At 44.5% G+C, this 19,977-nt stretch overlaps 1 protein-coding gene across 1 annotated transcript in view; it reads left to right on the plus strand.

Moving 5' to 3' along the window:
• The window catches only part of TICRR (TOPBP1 interacting checkpoint and replication regulator), a 41,902-nt gene extending 22,178 nt beyond the window's left edge, over positions 1 to 19,724 (plus strand). The window contains exons 14-22 of the mRNA XM_055556801.1: positions 150 to 210; positions 3,339 to 3,485; positions 10,675 to 10,765; positions 11,818 to 11,879; positions 13,162 to 13,296; positions 14,367 to 14,524; positions 16,332 to 18,471; positions 18,585 to 18,710; positions 19,586 to 19,724. Coding sequence (XP_055412776.1) covers positions 150 to 210; positions 3,339 to 3,485; positions 10,675 to 10,765; positions 11,818 to 11,879; positions 13,162 to 13,296; positions 14,367 to 14,524; positions 16,332 to 18,471; positions 18,585 to 18,710; positions 19,586 to 19,698 — 3,033 coding nt within the window. The 3' untranslated portion in view covers positions 19,699 to 19,724. The remainder of the gene's footprint in view (positions 1 to 149; positions 211 to 3,338; positions 3,486 to 10,674; positions 10,766 to 11,817; positions 11,880 to 13,161; positions 13,297 to 14,366; positions 14,525 to 16,331; positions 18,472 to 18,584; positions 18,711 to 19,585) is intronic.
• The last annotated feature ends 253 nt before the right edge of the window (positions 19,725 to 19,977 follow it).

The following is a 19,977-nucleotide window of genomic DNA, read 5'->3' on the forward strand; positions in this document are numbered from 1 at the left end:
CCTGTTTTTGTCCATTTTACAACTGTTTCTGTTACAGATTCCTACAAGTGAAATTGCAAGGATCAAAGGGGTTTTTTTGTATGTGGAATTCCTATTCTTTTAAATGAGTACCTATTGAAGTTTTCTTATTGGATTTTCACATCTTTCAGGAGAATTCTCACCCTACCCTTCAGCAGCAGCCTCCTCTCCCAGTGAAAGACACAGTACAAGGTATGCTTTTGTTTCCTTGTTACAGCCAATGACAAATTTATTTTGATTACATATATTTAAGCAGCTGCATGTAGTATATATAGTTTTGTAGTTACGTGTAGTATATATAGTTTTGTAGTATATATAGTATATAGCTTTGTAGTTGCATGTAGTATATATAGTTTTGTAGTATATATAGTATATAGCTTTGTAGTTACATGTAGTATATATAGTTTTGTAGTATATATAAGTATATAGCTTTGTAGTTGCATGTTGCAACTACATGTTGCAGTATATATAATACATAGTTTGGTATAATTATCAGCTAATGAAACATGTCTGTGTGCTAGGAGACTAAGATGTTCACATGGTCTCAAAATACTGCATTTTGTAAAATAACTGGCTGAAATATACATATATTTTTAAATGCCATTCACATGAAATCCCCAAAAGAAAAGAGGCAGCAGAACTAGTTTAGATAAAAGGAGTTTAGGTGTGACATTCATGCACCACACGACCCCTGCTTAAATTTAGGGCAGAAAAGCTGTGAAGGATGTTGCTGAGTAATGAGAGAGGGTGGGATAGGTAGTGTGCCCTTGTTCTTTGGAGATACCTGCTGAAGCACAGGAAACTGCAGAGTTGTGATGTCTGCAGGTCACGTCGCAGCGTTTTGGGATGGGCAATTGTATAAACGTAGAGAGAGGACGAGAGAGAAAACGAATGTCCACAGTTGATAAATTTTAGTGATGATTCTGTTTATTGTATTCCTTTTCGAAATTTTCTATCGATATTAAACTTTTCTAAAACTTGGGAAAAACAGAAAGTAACAGATCAAATTTGGCTGTCAGATCACAGATTAATTTCATAGAACAGCCTAAGGCAGGTCACAGAGGCTTTCATAATGGAGATAGAGAAACACTTTTTGGAAACTTTGTGTATTATTGATAATGTTTATGTTGTTGATGGGTAAACAAAGAGGCTTCTCCCAGTTTGTGAATCCTGGTTTATTTGGTTTTTATTTAAATGACTTGCTCTTAGAAATTTTTTTTAAGATAATTTTATTTAGTTTTATTTTTGGCTGTGCTGCATCTTCGTCACTGTGCACAGCTCCCTCTAGTTGTGGCAAGCAGCGTCTACTATCTAGCTGCGGCGTGTAGGCTTCTCATTCCGGTGGCTTCTCTTGTGGAGCACGGGCTCTAGAGGGCACTTGGGCTTCAGTAGTTGCGGCTCGCAGGCTCTAGAGCACAGACTCAATAGTTGAGGCACAGTGTTTTATTTGCTCTGCCTCATGTGGGATCTTCCCAGATCAGGTATCAAACCTGTGTCTCCTACATTGGCAGGTGGATTTTTTAATGTTGAGCCACCAGGGAAACCTGGTCTTAGAATTTTTTTTACCCTGAGTGAATTTTTGAGTATAATCCACTAGGCCATCTTGCTTAAGTTTAAGATGCCATCCCGCTCACCTTGTCAAGTATTTCTTAACTCTTAAGCTTTTTTTTTTTTTACTAATTCTTATGCTCTGGAGTTAGGAAGAGGATTTCAAATATAGTAGTTCCCCCTTGTCCACCCTGATGGCTCAGACAGTAAAGAATCTGCCTGCAATGCAGGAGACCCAGGTTCGATCCCTGGGTCAGGAAGATCCCCTGGAGAAGGGCATGGCAACCCACTCTAGTATCATGCCTGGAGAATTCCAGACAGTGAAGTCTGGTGGGGTACAGTCCATGGGGTCACAAAGAGTCAGACAAAACTGAGCGACTAACACACACACACACACACACACACACACACACACACACACACACACACACACACACACATACATACACACATACACATACACACAGAGTTCCCCCTTAACCACAGGGTATACATTCCAGTATCCACAGAGGACACCTGAAACTTCAGATAGTACCAAACCCTATATATGTTTTTTCCTATACACACCTGGAGCTTTCCAGGTGGCACTAGTGGTAAAGAACTTGCCTGCCAATGTAGGAGACATAAGAGATGTGGGTTTGATCCCTGGGTCAGGAAGATACCCTAGAGGAGGGCATGGCAACCCACTCTAGTATTCTTGCCTGGAGAATCCCATAGACAGAGGAGCCTAGTGGGCTACAGTCCGTGGGGTCACAAAGAACTGGACATAACTGAAGCAACTTAGCATGCACATACATACATGCCTAGGATAAAATTTAACTTATAAATTAGGCACGGTAGGAATTAATACCTTATAAAATAGAGTAGTCATAACAAAAGTTAACATGCATTTGGTCCCTTGCTCTCAAAATATCTTGTACAAGTTTAATGCCTCTTCAATCCTAACTAAACACTTTCATGCATAATTTTTGCAGTTTGAGATGTGACAGCAAAACTAGCATGACTTTTTCCTTCACCATTTCACAGATGATTCATTCTTAATCATAAATCATAGCAACCTCAGCATATAATTTTTTTTTCTTTCCTTAAGTGGAGAAACTTTTCATTTAAAGAAAGCACTTTGCAACTTCTTTTCGGCATATGCCAATTGCCAGCATCACTACTTTGTGCTTTGGGGCTCAAGAGATATTTGGGTGAAATAAGGGTTACCTGAACACAGCACTGCTACATATTGCGATAGTTGATCTGATAACCCAGATGGCTACTCAGTGACTAACGGGATGATTTATGTTTTGAGTGGGACAGAGCAGAATGGCATGAGATTTTATCATGCTATTCAGAAAGGCACACAACTTTAATCCTTATGAATTGTTTATTTCTAGGATTTTTCATTCGATATTTTCAGTGCGTAATTGGCTGTGGATAACTGAAACCTTGGAAAGTGAAACCCTGGATAGGGTGGGGCTACTGTTACCCAGCAAACTAGTAAAATACTCAAAAGAAGAAAAATGAAATCTTTTCTAATTTAAGTGATGTGGGCCTTCCGTGTATTCCCAGAAGGTTGGGTTTAAATTAAATTTATAAGAGTAGTTTTGATATACCATGTGAGTGTACTATTTAAGGAAATCTATTACTAAATGTAAATATATAATAGCAGTCAGTCTGTAAAATAGTTTCCTCAAGCAGATTCTCTGTTTTGGATATCTTTCTTTTCTCATGTGTGGCATTTATTAATGATAATGTTTTACTTTTTCTTTTTTTAATGCTTTCAGAAGTAACCAAAGTTCGAAGAAATCTCTTCAACCAGGAAATGATTTCTCCTTCAAAGAGATCTGTAAAGAAGGGGTTGCCCAGAAGCCATTCGGTGTCAGCTGTGGAAGGTCTGGAGTATAAACATGACAGCTTTAAGAGGACCAAAGGTACCTCACTGCAGGGCAACCAAGAGAAGTGGTTCTCGACCTCAAGCCAGTCTCCAGGCTCTGTGTTGCGGGAGCTCATTAAGCTCATGTTTTCGTCTCCTCTGTGGTTACCGTCAGTTAATTTTCCACTTGGGATCTCTCTCCCTCCAAGCTTAGATGAAGAATTACTCCTGGTATTTTTCTCATTCCTCCCTTCTGAAAGACAACAGACAAATACCTATTTTATAAAACCACTTAAACAGAAATGAAAGATGGTGACTAGCTGTTTTCTAATCTTTCGGTGTGTTTATTTTTGTTGTTGTTGCTTCTGTTGTAATTGAGGTAATTCATGTATCATAAAATCAACATTTAGTGGTTTCAGTATGTTCACAAAGTTGTCCACATCATGACACATTCCAGAACATTTTCATCATTCCTGAAAGAAACCCTGAACCCATTACTAACTAGTCACTCTCCATTTCTCCCAATCCTTCCAGCTGTAGGCAACCACCACTCTGCTTTATATTTTTATAGATTTCTTACAGGTATTATAAGAGGAATCATATGGTCTTTGTAACTGGCTTCTTTTACTTTAGCATAATGTTTTCAAGGTTTATACTGAAACACATGTCTCAGTATTTCATTTCTTTCTATTGGCAATAATATACCATTGTATGGATAAGCTCCATTTTACTAATCCATTCATCAGTTGGTGGTCATTTAAGTTGTTTCTACCTTCGGCTATTGTGAGTGATGCTACTGTAAACATTCATGTACAAGATTGTGTGTAGACATGTTAATTCTCAGGCATATGCCTAGAAATGAAATTCGCTGGGCCACATAGTAACTCTGTTTAACTTTTGAGCAATTACCAAACTGTTTTCCAAAGTGGCTATATTCCCACTAACCACATGTGAGGGTTTTGATTTCTCCACATCCTTACCACTGCCGTCCATTGTCCCTTTTTGATTCTACTCATCCAGTGGGTGTAAAGTGGTGTGTAATTGTGATTATGAATTGCATTCCCTTGATGACTAATGTTATTAACCTTCCTTTCTTGTGCTCGCTGGCTACTTGTATAGCCTCGTTTTTTTCTTTTGGTCTCACCACTGCACGGCATGCAGAATCTTCGTTTCCTGACCAGGGATCAGACCTGTGCCTAGTGCAGAGACAGCACAGATTCTTAACCAGTGGGCGGCCAGGGAAGTCCTGTAGAGCTTCTTTGGAGAAATCTTTGCCCGTTTTTAAATTGGGTTGCTTTCCAGTCCTGTATAATGAAAAGGACATCTTTTCCGAGTGTTAGTTCTAGGAGGTCTTGAAGGTCTTCATAGAACTGTTCAACTTCAGCTTCTTCAGCATTACTGGTTGGGGCATAGACTTGGATTATTGTGATATTGAATGGTTTGCCTTGGAAAGGAACAGAGATCATTCTGTCGTTTTTGAGATTGCAACAAAGTACTGCATTTCAGACTCTTTTGTTGACTGTGATGGCTACTCCATTTCTTCTAAGGGATTCTTGCCCACAGTAGTAGGTAAAATGGTCATCTGAGTTAAATTCACCCATTCTAGTCCATTTTAATTCACTGATTCCTAAAATGTCGATATTCACTCTTGCCGTCTCCTGTTTGACCACTTCCAATTTGCCTTGATTCATGGACCTAACATTCCAGGTTCCTATGCAATATTGCTTTTTATAATATCAGACTTTACTTCCATCACCAGTCACATCCACAAATGGGTGGTGGTCTTGCTTTGGCTCTGTCTTTTCATTCTTTCTGGAGTTATTTCTCCACTGATCTCCAGTAGCATACTAGGCACCTACCAACCTGGGGAGTTAAAACTCAACATTCAGAAAACTAAGATCATGGCATCTGGTCTCATCACTTGATGGCAAATAGATGGGGAAACAATGGAAACAGTGAGACTATCTTTTGGGTTCCAAAATCACTGCAGATGGTTACTGCAGCTATGAAATTAAAAGACGCACTTGGCTCCTTGAAAGAAAAGCTATGACCAACCTAGACAGCATATTACAAAGCAGAGACATTACTTTGCCAACAAAGGTCCGTCTAGTCAAGGCTATGGTTTTTCCAGTAGTCATGTATGGATGTGAGAGTTGGACTATAAAGAAAGCTGAGCACTGAAGAATTGATACTTTTAAACTGTGGTGTTGGAGAAGACTCTTGAGAGTCCCTTGGACTGCAAGGAGATCCAACCAGTCAATCCTAAAGGAAATCAGTCCTGAATATTCAATCGGAAGGACTGATGCTGGTGCTGAAACTCCAACACTTTGGCCACCTGATGCGAAGAACGGACTCATTGGAAAAGCCCCTGATGTTGGGAAAGATTGAAGGCGGGAGGCGAAAGGGACGACAGAAGATGAGATGGTTGGATGGCATCACTGACTCAATGGACATGAGTTTGAGCAAGCTCTGGGAGTTGGTGTTGGGTAGGGAAGCCTGGCATCCTGCAGTCTGTGAGATCACAAAGAGTCGGATGAGACTGAGTGACTGAACGGAACTGAAATTGGATTGTGTCTTTTTACTATGAGTTGTAAGAGTTCTTTATGTGATAGTCTAGATACTAATCTCTTATCAGATGTGTGATTTGCAAATATTTTTACCCCAATTTGTTGGGTTTGCTTTTTGTATTCTTGATAGTGTCCTTTGATATATAAAGTGTTTTTAATTTTGATCCTATCCAGTTTAACACGTTTTTGTTGTTATTTGTGCTTTCGGTGGCATGTCTAAAAATCCATTATTCAACCCAAGTTTTATGGCTTAAAATCTTAAATTAGGTCTTTGACTCATTTCCAGTTAGTTTTTGTGTATTGTGTGAGGTGAGTACAGTGTCATTCTTTTGCCTGTGGTTATCCAGCTGTACCAGCCTCGTGCGTTGAAAAGACTGTTCTTTCCTCCTTGAAGTTGTCTTAGGTGCTTTTTGAATTGCTTAGGTGTTAGGGTGTTAATTCTTGTTTTAATGTTAGGTAGAATTCATCAATGAAGCCATCTAGTCCTTTTTTTTGTTCTGCTCAGATTGGAGAATTTTGGTTGTCTTTAGCTTCAAGTTTATTGATTCTTCTGCCTGCTCAAATCTGAGGTTGAACCCCTCTGGTGAACTTTTCCAGTTATTGTGCTTTTCAGCTCTGAAGTTTCTGTTTGGTTCCTTTTTATAATTTCTGTTACGTTATTGATATTCTCGCTGTGTTTATCCGTTGTTTTCCTTATTTCTTTCAGTTCTGTGTTCATTTTTTTTCCTTGAGCTCATTTAACATTTTTAACCAGTGATTCCAATGTCTGGGATTTCTCAAGGGTACTTTCTGTCAAATTCTTTTCTTCCTTGACACACTTTCCTGTTTCTTTGTATGCTTTGTAATTCTTTGTTGAGAATTAGGTATTCTGAATATTATAGTCTGTTGACTCTGGAGATAAGATTCTCCCACTCCTGTGAAATCACTGATCTTTGCTTATTGAGAGCCTGTCCATTTGTGCCTTTTCCCAGCTATTTTTACAAAGCATGTATTTCCTCTTGTGTGGTCACTGAAGTTTCTGTTCTGTTGTCTCTGTGATTAGCTGGTAACCTGAGAAAGATTTCCTTAAATGTCTGGCTCCAAAAAGGGACAGACAAAAAGGTGTTCCTGTCCCTATAAGTCACCTGTTGGATGCAGTGGGGGAAAGCTGCTGGCGCCTGAGGGCAGAAATCAGGGCAGATGTATGCTCAGGCCCCACAGGGCTGCACTCTCCAAGCACGCTGACTGAACCTTATAACCCAGAGTTAGAAGACAGGGTCCCCACTGTCTGCTCTACCACCCACCAGCTGCTCCCAGGACGTGGGCCACTGCCCCACAGCTGCGGCGGGGCTGAGGAAAAAGGGCCGGTAGCTGTTCTGGGCACGTCATCCCCTTACTAAATATCGGGGTCTCCCTTCATTGGGCTCTTTCCTGGTTGTCATTAGCGCCAGTCAGGTTGCAGAAGTTCCAAAATAGTTTACTCTGATCATTTTTTTCCTAGTTTACTGGTTGTTTTAGGGGAGGGACCAAACCCTAGAGCTTCCTACTTCACTGTTTTGTATGGTGTCCCTTTCCATGGATGTTGCAATTAATTTCTTAATTTATCCAGTCAAGGTTGATATCAACTTAATTTCAGGAGTGCAACAAAAACTTTGCTCCTCTGTATAACTATTTTCTAACCCCTTCTGTGTGCTAGCTCGTCATACAAATTACATCTTGATACACTGTATGCCCATCAGCACATTTATAATCCTTGCTTTATCTTTAAACTCAAAGGAGAAAGATACAGAAATAACAATACTTTTATTTTGTTGTTGGCATTTACTTGTATGATTGCCTTTACCAGTGCTCTTTAATTCTTCATGTGGACTCATGTTACTCTCTAGTGCCCTTTCCTTTCAGCCTAAAGGACTCCCTGTAGTATGGATAGTACTTTTAGGGCTGGTCTGCCAGTGTCAGATTCTCTCAGTGTTGTTTTTTGGGTGTATCTTTGAGGGTGGGGAGGATGTTCTCCTTCATGTTTGAGTAATAGTTTACAGGATTTATTGGTGGTGATGGTGGTTTAGTCCCTAAGTCGTGTCTGACTCTTGCAACCAACCCATGGACTGTAGCCCTCCAGGCTCCTCTGTCCGTGGGATTCTCCATGCAAGAATACTTGAGTGGGTTGCCATTTCCTTCTCCAAGGGATCTTCCTGATCCAGATATCAAATCCGTGTTTCCTGTGTTGCAGGCAGATTCTTTACTGCTGAGCCATCAGGGATTCCCTTACAGGGTATGTTGGGTGGGCCAAAAAGTTCGTTCGTTTTTTTCTATAAGATGTTATAATGGAATTCCTGATTAAGTCTTTTTCTTTCAGCCCTGCGCCTTTCATCACCCCACATTTTTGTCACCCTGTATTTCTGAGAAGTCAGCTGTTAATCTTAGCGAGGACTGCTTGTACATGACAGATTGCTGCTTTCTTGATTCTTTCAAGAGTCTGTCTTCCCCTTTGACTTCTGATGATTTGATTGTGATTTGTCTGGTGCGGATCTCTGTCTTTATCCTGCTTAGGTTTATTGAGCTACTTGGCTATGGAATGTCTTTCATCAGACATCAGAAGTTTTCAACCAGTATTTCTTCAAAGTTTTCCACCTCTTTCTCCCCTCTTTCTCTGGAACTCCCACTATGTCTTATGTTATTATGCTGGATTGTGTCCCATGGCTGTCTAAGACTGTTCGTTTCTCTTTCTGTCCCGCAAACTGGATAACCTCAATTACCTGTCTTCACCTTTGATTCTTTTGCCACCTCATATCAACTTCTAGGCCCCTCTAAATGAGTATAGTGTACTTTTCGATTTTAGAATTTCTACTTGGTTCTTTTTAATGACATCTCTCTTTATTGATATTCTGTACTTGGCAAGTCATCAGGCTCGTACATTCCTTTAGTTCTTTAGATATTATTTTTCCTTTTTTAGTTCTTTGAACATATTGCAGATAGCTGATTTAAAGTCTTGTGCTAATGAATCCATGTCTGAACTTCTTTAGGAATGCTTTCTATTGAATGGGTTTCCCACACCACCCCCACTCCCGCCCCCGCCCCGCCGTGTTTATGGGCCATACTTTCTTATTTCTTGTCTTATATTTTTTGTTGACAACTGGACATGTTAAATATTGAGTCAGCTCTGACAATCAGATTGCCACGGCTCCAGGGCAGAGTTTGTTTTTACTATTAACTGGTTTTGTTTGTTTACTGAACTAGTTCTTTCAAGTCTGTATTCTGTCATGTGTAGCCACTAAAATCTCTGCTTGGTTGGCTTAGTGGTCAGCTAAAGGTTGGACAGAGATTTCCTTCCATGCTTGGAACTAGTAAGTTTCCCAGCTTTTGCTGAGGGGCCCTATGTGTGCATTGGCTCACGTCTTCAATACTCAGCCAGACAGTTTACAACTCTTTCTGTTTTCTAGAGCCTTGGGGTCAGCCAAAGGTGACAGCCAAGAGGAAATGGTAACCCACTCCAGTATTCTTGCCTGGAGAATTCCATGGACAGGGGGTCCTGAGGGCTGCAGTCCATGGGGTCACAGGGAGTTGGCCACGCCTGAGCACACATGCAGGGCCCTCCTTGGGTCCATCCTGGGCGTGCACACAGCCCTTCCGCACACGGACTTGCAGGTTCCCTGAGTGTGTCAGAAGTTAGCAGAGTCCCTTGTGGATGTCTCATTCCCCAGTTTTCACATCCAGACTCTTGGTTATCTTGTCTGCCCCAAGATCACCACCTCAGGCAGCTCATGTTTACAGTTGCTGCTGATTGTTTTTAGTAAATGGCTCCCTGGGAAAAAGTTGTTTGCATTGGACAAGTTCTGAGTCAGGTCAAATAGAGACAGGCCAAGTGAGTGGGATTTTCCAGGGAACCACTAGATAGGCCAAATAGACCGTTATCTGGGAATGGGGCTGTGGAGGAGCTTAGACACCATTTGTTCATCCAGGGGCCGCTGGGCTGTTGGTTCTCAAGGCTGCCGCGGGGCCAGGGAGAGGAAGTCGGGGCCAGGGAAGTTAAAGTTGTGCAGGGCTTGCTATTCTTAAGGAGATACAGCTGTTTTTGTTGAATAACTACTCCTTGGATTACTCCAAACTGGTTAATTTCCAGAGTTCTGGAGCAACTGAGTTCACTTTTGGTCAGTGTTCTCATTCCTTTTATGGGGGAGTTTTCTCAAGAGGTCCTTACCCCACATTCCTGCTGGCATCAGTCCTCTTCCTAGTCATTTTTATCTCCCTTAAAACCAGTCCTCCCATGAGTAACTTGTCTGTCTTACGCTATTGAGAAAATTTATGCCAGAGCATAAATTAGATTTATCTTTGTATTAAATATCTTAACATTGCATGACATATCAGCATTTTCACATGCCTTAATCATAAATGCAATAATTTAATCATAAATAAAAGAACCACCAACTAGGTGGACAGAAGTATTAGCCCTAATAAGAACTTTTTTTTCAGGATCATTATTTTCATTATATTTTATATTGGATTATTTATTGTTAAACTCTAATAGTGCTGATAAACTGTAATGTCATGTTAAGTCAAATCTTATGGTTAGACCTTGGTCCACGAGTCCATTAAGAGCCACTCTGGCTAAGTGTTAAACCGTATTTAAGTTCAAATTGCTTCCATTGCCTTGCTGTTTCTGCTTGGTAAGATTATGTGAAATTTATCCTATTTACATTTTAGGTTATCGCAAGCTGCTGACCAAGAGTGTGGCCGAGACACCAGTACACAAGCAGATCTCCGGAAGGCTGCTTCATAGACAGATCAAGGGCAGGTGAGCGACGTCCTTGTCTAGCTTCTTCATGCTCCCGCACAGCCCTCCTCATCTTATGGGCCATGCTTACCTTCTCATGACATTTGTGACCAGTCTCAACCGCATTGCCTATCACCAAAGAGCATTCTGAAAATTCTGTGAGGGCTGGAGAACCATACAGAATGCACTCTGGTGTCCAGCCTCTTTCATTTGGCATAATTATTTTGAGATTTATCTGTGTTGTTGTATATATCAATAGTTCGTTCCATATTATTGCTGAGTAGTATTCTATTGAATGGATATTGCCTAATTTTAAAAATCTATTCATGTGTTGACCTGGGGAAGGAGAGCGTCTCGCTGCCAGGCTGGAATGATCCCAGCTAGGCCTGTTCAGGGGTGTGGTGAGGCCACAGTTTTCCATGGCAATTGGTTTGAGTAGGGCAGCTTTTGCTGAATGTTTCTGTCTTACTTGGCTGCCCCTTTCCTGGTTCTTTGTCTAAAGAGAACTAACTTTGCTCAGGGCAGTTTTTGTCTGCACCTCTTGGTGTATTGGGGTTGTCAGCTTGTTGAGCACCTGATCCAGGATCTATGAAGCAAAATAGAAACTCCCAGAGCTCACTGCCCTATGTCTCTTCAGGTCCTGAGGTCCTGAGTCTTCTCTCCACCTTTGAGAGCCTTCTGCTTGCTCTGTATGTAATACCCAGGGTTCTTAACTGTACATGAGAGCAAGAATGGGGAGAAGTACATCTACTCCTCCTTGTCAAGGCTACATCTGGACATTATTTGTGTGTGGATTTTACACACTTGTGCTCATTTATCTACAGGGTAAATTGTAAGAAGTGAAATTTGTGGATCAAACGGTATACAAATTTAACTTTGTCAAACTGCTTTCAAAAAAAAAAATGTTCCTAGCCTTTCACTCTTGACAGTAATGTCTGAGAGTGCCTGCCTACAGTGATGTCATCAAGACCATTTGTGGTCTTTGTTATCTTGTGAGGTGAGAACCTGTAGGTCTGTGATGTACATTATTTATGAGTGATGCTGACTAGTCCTTGTACCCGCTGTTCCTCAAGGTCCTCTGATCCTGGTCCTGATATTGACGTTGTTGAAGAGTCCCCAGAGAAAGGAGAAGATGGTATTACCTACTTTTGTTTGTTTGGGGGTTCTGGGCTTTTGTGTTTTCTCTACTTTCTATGAAAACTTTTCTGGACTTGTATTCTTGCTCAGCATATCCATTATGACAGCTCTGGGCCCACAGTGTGTATCAGTTCATGTTAATTGGTGAATGACCTGTTACACAGAGTGTACCGAGAGTTTCTGGAGAAGAAATATGTTTACATAATAGAAATGGGGTTCAGAGTGAACGCTAAACTACTGTGTTGATATAAGGTACTGTGGGGCTTCCCTGCTAGCTCAGTGGTAAAGGATGTTTACCGCAGGAGACATGGCTTCTGTCCCTGATGGGGAAGATCCTACATGCTGCGGAGCAGCTAAGCCGTGTGCCACAGCTACGAGCCTGTGCTCTAGAGCCCGGGAAACGCAAGAGAAGCCTGTGCAGCACAACTAGAGTGGCCCCCGCGTGCTGCAGCTGGAGAAAAGCTCGTGAAGCAGCAAAGGCCCAGCTCAGCCAAAAATTTAAAAGCAAACAAACAAACCTTGGCTTATTTTTAAAGTATACATGAAGGAGGGGTTTCCAAAAACATTTTTTTTTAAATCAGGTAGTTTATTGTAGAAAAATTAGAAAACATAGAGAAGCCAAAAAATTAACACTTGGTAATCCCACAAATCAGAAATACTCTAATGTTTAGCTTTAATAATACTCTTACAGGTGTTGTTTCTATACAAATATATGTAACATGAGTATGAAAACCGTGATTTAAAACTTTTTAATGAAAGTCACACTCTACAAACCTTTTTTGTCACTCTACATAATGCTTCAGGGTGGCAGTTCATAATACTTAATGCAGGTTACAGTCTGCAGGGGTCGGGTTTTTTGTTTGGTTTTTTGGGGGGAAGTTTGCTGGGGCCACATATCATAGCCCTCTTAGCTTTGTCACACTTCAAAGATCTCAAAACCAAGAGCTTGTTGGAAACCAAGTTTTCCATCTTGTACATGAAAGTGTTAGTCGCTCAGTCACGTCCGACTCTCTGCAGTCCCACAGACTGTGGCCCACCAGGCGTCTCTGTCCATGGAATTCTTCAGGCAAGAATACTGGAGTGGGTAGCTATTCCTTTCTCCAGGATCTTCCTGACCCATGGACGGAACCCAGGTCTCCTGCATTGCAGGCGGACTCTTTACCGACTGAGGCACCAGGGAAGCCCCTCTTGTGCATGGTGTCACATAGATCTTACCCATCTCATAGGGGAAACACCGAGCTTGCATTTCTTCTTGGTACTAACTGATTCTGGTCTTACAGTGGTGAGTTTGAGACGAAGTCCTCGAATCAAGCAGTTGGTGTTCAGCAGGACAAACTCTGCTTCCTTCTACTCTGTGTCTCAGCCAAAGTCTCGAAGTATACAAAGGGTTCACTCATTCCAGCAAATGAAGTCAGGTAACACACTTTGCCTGCCTGTCTTCAGAGGTCCACACAAGCTTGGTGGGAAAAGAATGAAATTTGATATTGGAGAAACAGGTCAGGTACAGTAAGTTGCCTATGTATGAACCTTCAGATTGTGAGCTTTCAAAGATCCTGACACGCGTTAGAATGTCTAGTCACGTAAGTTCACGTGTCTGGTATACGTTGTCACGTGCGTGCATCCTCTACAAGTGGCTGTATGTGTATGTACTTTACAGCACTGTACAGGGTATAATAGTACAGTGTCTTTATTTCAAGCCCAGGATGTCTGGAAGCAAGCATAAAAACAGTGGTGATGTAGCTGGCAGTTGTTGCTTGCTGCCAGCTGTTGTACTGTACTTTGCAAGGTACTGTACTCCAAGGCTAAGAATATTTTAATTTTTGTGTGAAAAATACCACAAACCAATTATAATACAGTACTACATAGCCAATTGTGTTAGCTGGGTACCTCGGCTGACTTTGGACTTATGAACAAGTTGGACTTAACGAATGCACTCTCAGAACGGAACTCTTTTGTATGCAGGGGACTTACAGTATAAATATTTGAGGTTCAGAGTGATGACCAGATGAACAGGTGACCACGGCCACCATTATCAGAATCACCCCTTTGGCTTCCTATGGCTGGCTGCCCACACTATCCTTGTAGGTACTTCCATTCATTCAAGAGGAAATGACCTGTAATTTCCTCCATACATAAATTCAGATGCTATGGGAAGGTATCCCCAGGTTGAAGGTACTGTATGACCTTCATTCTTTTATCCATTGTGAACTTGGCTTATCAGATCTATCTTTTATACTTGTCTTTTCAAATTCTTTCCGTTGCCCACACCTCCTAATGTAGAGACTGGGCTTGATAATGCAGTCTCACAATGCGATAAAGCAGCACTTGTTACCCCTGCTGTCACAGTTAGGTGGGATTTCCCCCCATTTGCTCCCAAATCGTCATCTTTCTTATATAGACTGGCTGTTTTATGAGTATTGGGTGCCGGGGGGAGAGGGCAGGAATTGAGAAAGAATTAAATATTGTCACTGTTTTTGACTTGCAGACCAAAGAGAAAACTCTCCAGTCCAAAGTATTCGGTCTCCCAAGAGACTTCTATTCGGAGCAATGTCTGAAATGATCAGTCCCTCAGAGAAGGGCTCAGCACGGATTAAAAGGCCTTCAGGAAACACTGTGGGTTCTGCAATACCTACAGCCTATCAGGTATAAAATTACTATGATGTTTAAAATAGTATAGTTTGGGGAACATGTAGACATGGGCAAGGAAAGCCACTGAGGCCAGTAGGGAAGAGAAGATAGTAATAGAGATTTGAGGTGGTTGAGGCTGACTTGATGAATGATTATTGGGTACATGGGGACTTAAGGTAGCAGCTGGACTGAGCAGGTAGATCTCACCTACCTCTTGGGTTCATCTCCATTTATATTGGACACTAGGTCTATATCTGTCTGAAATGTGCAGTAGCATTCTCACCTGTTTGATTGCCCACTCGATCCTGTCACCCATGTTAGAAACCTGGTAGTCATCCTGGACTCCCTCTCCTCAGGCCTGGCTAATCCATCGGTCCTGCCCATTTTATTGACAGCCTATCTGATACCCATTCCCTCCTCTCCATCCCTTCAGATCCTACCCGAGTTCACTTCTGCCTGTAACACTTCCATAGCCTCTTCCCTCTCAAATCCGTCCCACCCCCAGAGGTTGGTGGGACCTCTGTGACCCCATCGGGTGCTCCTCTGACTACCTCACTGTGCTGGAAGCTCTACAGACTCTGCCTCAAAACCGCTTAGGGGACTGGGGGGACACAGGAAGCTGTGGGGAAGGGTCCATAGGACCGTGTTCCGTCTCCTCCCTGGACAGGCACTCTGACGCCTGCTCGCCCATCTCTGGTTCACACTCCACCTTCCCAGCCGCCTCAGGATGCACAGAGCTGCTGTTTTTCACTTTCGTGCCTTTGCTCATACGGCTGTCTGTGCCTCAAGGTCCCTCTCCCGCACTGTCCACCTTGTCTTCACCTGCCAACACCCATTCTTTTAAGACCTGACCACTGTCCGTAGCCCCCCAAGCCCCAGCTGGGTTAGACAGCCAACGCTCCCGTGGTGTCCCGTGCACGCCCGTCAGTACATCAGCCCAAGTGTGTTATCATCCGTCTGTGTGCTAAGTTGCTTCAGTCATGTCTCTTTGTGACCCTATTGACTGTAGCCCACCAGGCTCCTCTGTCCATGGGATTCTCCAGGCAATAATACTGGAGTGGGTTGCTGTTTCCTCCTCCAGAGAATCTTCCCCTCATCTGTCTATACCCCACATGAAATGCCAACTGGACCAGGACTCTTGAGATAATAAGATTGAACAATAGTTGTCAGACTTCCTTACCTGTTGGAATTAACTGCAATTTTTGCAAGAAGGGAAGTTTTTTTGTTGGGAAGGTTCCTCTCTGAGATGTTATCTTTGTTGCTGTGTATCCATAGGGTCCATGTTTCATCTCCTCCTCCTCCCTCACCCCGGCCTTCTGCACACATTTTGCCTGACGCATATGAGGTACTTAAAACCACATGTTGAAGGCATGTGGAGAGGGAGGGAGTCCAGGATGACTACCAGGTTTCTAACGTGGGTGACAGGATCGACATGTGGTGACAAGTGACAGGTGAATAGCAGATGACGTGGCTCCTAAAGGTTACTTCAGGCAAAGATCAGGAAAAGACAGCTGTGAGTAGTGAGTGGAGTGATATAGAGGCAAAGCATATTTTCACTGTAGTGCGCAAATTGTTAAAACAATTTGTCTTAGAAGAAATGAAGCTTGGATACAGTGCTTAGTGCTAGAAAGCTGACAAGTAAAATCTGGGTCATGTTTTGGAAGTGGAAACGTGTCCTGTATGAAATCCAATTTATCATTCCTTTGGCTGATGATAAGAAACCTCCCACTGGACTTTTTAATCTTCTTAGAGATCATTAAAACATTTCCGAGACTATGGGTTATGATGTTCAAAGCACTGAAATAAGCATCTTTCTTTACAGACGCCTGAGAAGAGTTACTGGAAGTCTCCAAGCTCTTGTAAAGCCACACCAAGAAAGGTCCCTCGGACACCACAGACTCCACTGCGCACCCCAGAAAGGCTGCAGAAATCCCCTGCGGAAATGACCCCTGCCAAACAGGTCATTTTTAAGGAATTCTTGAAAGACTTATCTCCACATGGCTGGGATTCACCATCGCGACCAAAAGTCACCCCTCGGAAAGGACACTCCCTGGCAGAAGGTGCCTCTCCTCTTGAAAAGGTCCCAAGAACTCCCCAGAGACAAGGTGGTCAGCCCCCCAGATTTTTGCAGAATTCTTCTTGGCCACACTTGGCGGATTCCAGTCCAGAAAGCACCTCCTGTCCAGCAGCCCTGGTTTCATCAACTGCCCCGACCAGGACTGAGTGTCTGACCCCTAGCAGATCCTCTGCTCGAGCACCTCCCAGGACAGTAGCCTCAGGGCTCCAGAGACAAGCAGCTTCCAAGGGCACATCTCCAAGTCAGAAGCACCAGCTCCCCCGGGGCTCTGGAGCACCCCGGGCAGAGAAGCTGCCGCAGCCGTGGAGTAACAAAGCTGTCAAAACCCCAGAGAGACCAGGGAACGCAGCTCTGACTTTTCCAAAAAGAACTGTTACCTCTCCTTCACGTGGTATTTCCAAGGAGAGTTCACTTGGGGAATTTCCCATAGCATCTCCTTCCTCTGGACAAGTGGGCTGGCAAGAAGTCCAGAGATCACCCAGTGTCACCACACCTCCCTCCTGTTCTGCTCCCTTGACGCCTCCCAATGCCTCACAGGTAGCTCCGTCTGACCTCTGGCCCCCTCCGCCCCCTTCCAAACATGGGAAACGGCATAAAAAGACCTCAGAAACAGAACGAGACTTCCTGGACGGCCAGCCTGACAGCTTGGCTGCTCTGAGGGTTGCCATAACTGACAACCCAGCTGCCATCACAGACACTGGAAAGAACCAGAAGGCAGCGACCCTCTCTTCTCCAGCTTCACCTGAACTTCCAGCTTACCCTGGAACTGGCTTTGGGGGTGACTGGCATACATCCTCTCCTTTGCTTATTGCAACAGACTCGGACTGTCTCACTCTCCTGGATGAAGCTGAGCACCATGGCCATGATAACTTAAAAAGCAGCATTTCACCCCTGGACGGAGGTGAGGGGTTAAGGATGGGTATGTGTGAGAAGCCGTCTCCATGTGACCCCAGGATTCTTCCCACCTCTCCTTCCTCTGGACCCCGCTCGCCCCTGATGCCCCCCTACGACCCACACTGCACGGCAGACATGAAGCAGTGCCAGGCGGCCACGCAACTAGAGGATCAGCAGGCGTCACGCTGGCCCTGCAGAGCTCCTGCCAGCCCGCAGACCTATGAGGTTGAGCTAGAGATGCAAGCTTCTGGCCTCCCCAAGCTCCGAATTAAAAAGATAGACTCCAGCTCTTTGCCAGAAGCTGAGCCCCTGCCAAGGGAGGAGAGCTCCCTCCCGGGTCCCAGTGTGCCTAGGGCCAGCAAGTCCTCAGGCAAACCCGAAGCCACCTGCCTGTCGGCCCCCTGCCTTCGCCCCTCGCACAGCACCCCTGGCAAGAGTGGGGGACAGACCTATATTTGCCAGTCATGCACCCCCACCCGCTGCCCCTGCGGTACCCCTTCTCCGTTCCAGACAGAAGTTGGGGTTCCTTGGACCCCATCTCCCAAGCACAGTGGGAAGACGACTCCTGACACAATTAAAGACTGGCCCCGCAGAAAGAGGGCGGTGGACTGCAGCCTCGGCCCCTCTGCTGGGAGGAGCGAGGTCAGTTCCGACCTTCCCGGGGGAGTGTCGCCACTGGAGCCCGAGGGCAAGGAGCGAGGCCTGGAACTTGGCATCGGCAGGCCCCCCATCCTGGGGGATTTTGAGCTAGAGGGTGTGTGTCAGCTGCCAGACCAGTCGCCTCCCAGGGACAGCGTGCCCAAGGCTGAGGAGGCCTTCTCCTGGGGACAGTTTGGGTTGGGATCTAGGAAGAGATGCCTCTCTGCTAAGGAGGAGGCTGAACGACAAGTGAAGAGGGCCTGCGATCAGCAGGGAGACTCAGAAGAGCGGTCTCCAAGCACAAGCATTCACCAGTTGCCCTCCGAGGCGGACGATGAGGCGTTCGTCCCAGGTGAGTTTGCCGTGTTGGGCCATGTGGGCGCGGCGGCGCCGAGGGGACACCGGGGGAAGGCTCGGGCTTCTTCGTCGGGGCCGCGGGCTGCACTGACCGTGCCATCACTCCAGGTGCCACCCCGCCTCCCGGCTGTGCCGTGCGGAGCTGCCTCTCTGCCAGCGGGCTGCAGGCGCTGACCCACTCTCCACTGCTGTTCCAGGGGAAGACACCCTCCTCTCAGTGTAAAGACGCCAGAGGTAATTTGTTGGAGGTCCTAGAGACATCACCAGGATCTAATTTCTGTCCTTTGGTTAGCTCGATCTCAAGTTACCTCTGGGGTTTTCAGGCAGTTGAATCTCGGAGGGGTCGTAGGGTTAGGGTGGTTTTATCCCCCGCCTTGTCATGGGCTCCCAGAGAAGTACCACTTTAGAACTTATGTGCTTTGGAACCACCACCACCAAACAAGAAAAACCCTCAAAATCCTACCAGATTGCTTGAGCTTCTTGAAGACAGTGACAGAAGTGGGCGCACAACCACTTACTGCTCGTCTGGGTCCCTGGGATCGGAGGGGCGAGCAGCCCAAGTGGCAGGTGGTGTGTGTCGAGCCAGCCAGCCGTTTCTCCTCAGAGGTTACACCCCTGGGTTTCTGTCCATTTGGTCTGAAAAAGGCCTGGCTATTATAATCACCCTTCAGACTCTAGGATTCCCCTTGACCCCACCTGGGAAGAATGGGATTGAACCTATTAAGTGCACCGCGTAGCTAGAATTGTTGAGGGGGGTGCAGGAGGCGGGGGTCTTCAATGGTTCTCCTTCCTCAAGACCATGATATAAATCATGCAAAATAGCAAAAACCCCCACAATCTGAGACAAAAAGAAGGTGCAGAAAACTGAAGCGCCACAGGTTTTCTGCATTTTCAGTTACTTGTTGCCGTTTGCTCAGTGCTTACAGTAAGAGTAGAGGGCCTCATAAACAGTGTGGGTAATGGATGCTTCCATGGGACGAGCGCACCTACAGGCAGTGCTGGCTTTCTTAAGTCGATCTCCGTGCGTAACCCTCTGCAGGTGAAGCCCACTTTCCTCTGTTGTGTTCTCCGTTACATCCTGCATGCTAAGTCTTTTCACCTTTTTCTAGATGAGGATGTGGATGTATTTTCCCCCACGGCAGAAGACTCTCCTTTCAGCCGAGCATTCTCCAGGAGACGCCCTATCGGCAGATCTTATTCACGGAAGAAGCTGCTCAGCTAGTTAGAACCATCTGGGGGACGTTTAACTACAAACACTACCGACTTTGCCCGGAACCACTACACTTCCTCACAAAAGTGCTCTGAGAGCAGTTTTCTCTGGAAACACATGTAATTCCAGACATGTAGAATAAAAACGCATTCTTAGTCATATGCCCAGAAACCCAGTCCATCTGAGCCAGGGCCCTGCCAGTCCACTCCTCATATGTAACCCTCAGCTTGCTGCACAGAAATAGGAATAACCAGGGCTTAATGAAACTGAGGAAATTTAAAACATAAAGGT

This window comes from Bubalus kerabau, chromosome 19 (genome assembly GCF_029407905.1).
Source record: "Bubalus kerabau isolate K-KA32 ecotype Philippines breed swamp buffalo chromosome 19, PCC_UOA_SB_1v2, whole genome shotgun sequence".
NCBI lineage: Eukaryota > Metazoa > Chordata > Mammalia > Artiodactyla > Bovidae > Bubalus > Bubalus kerabau.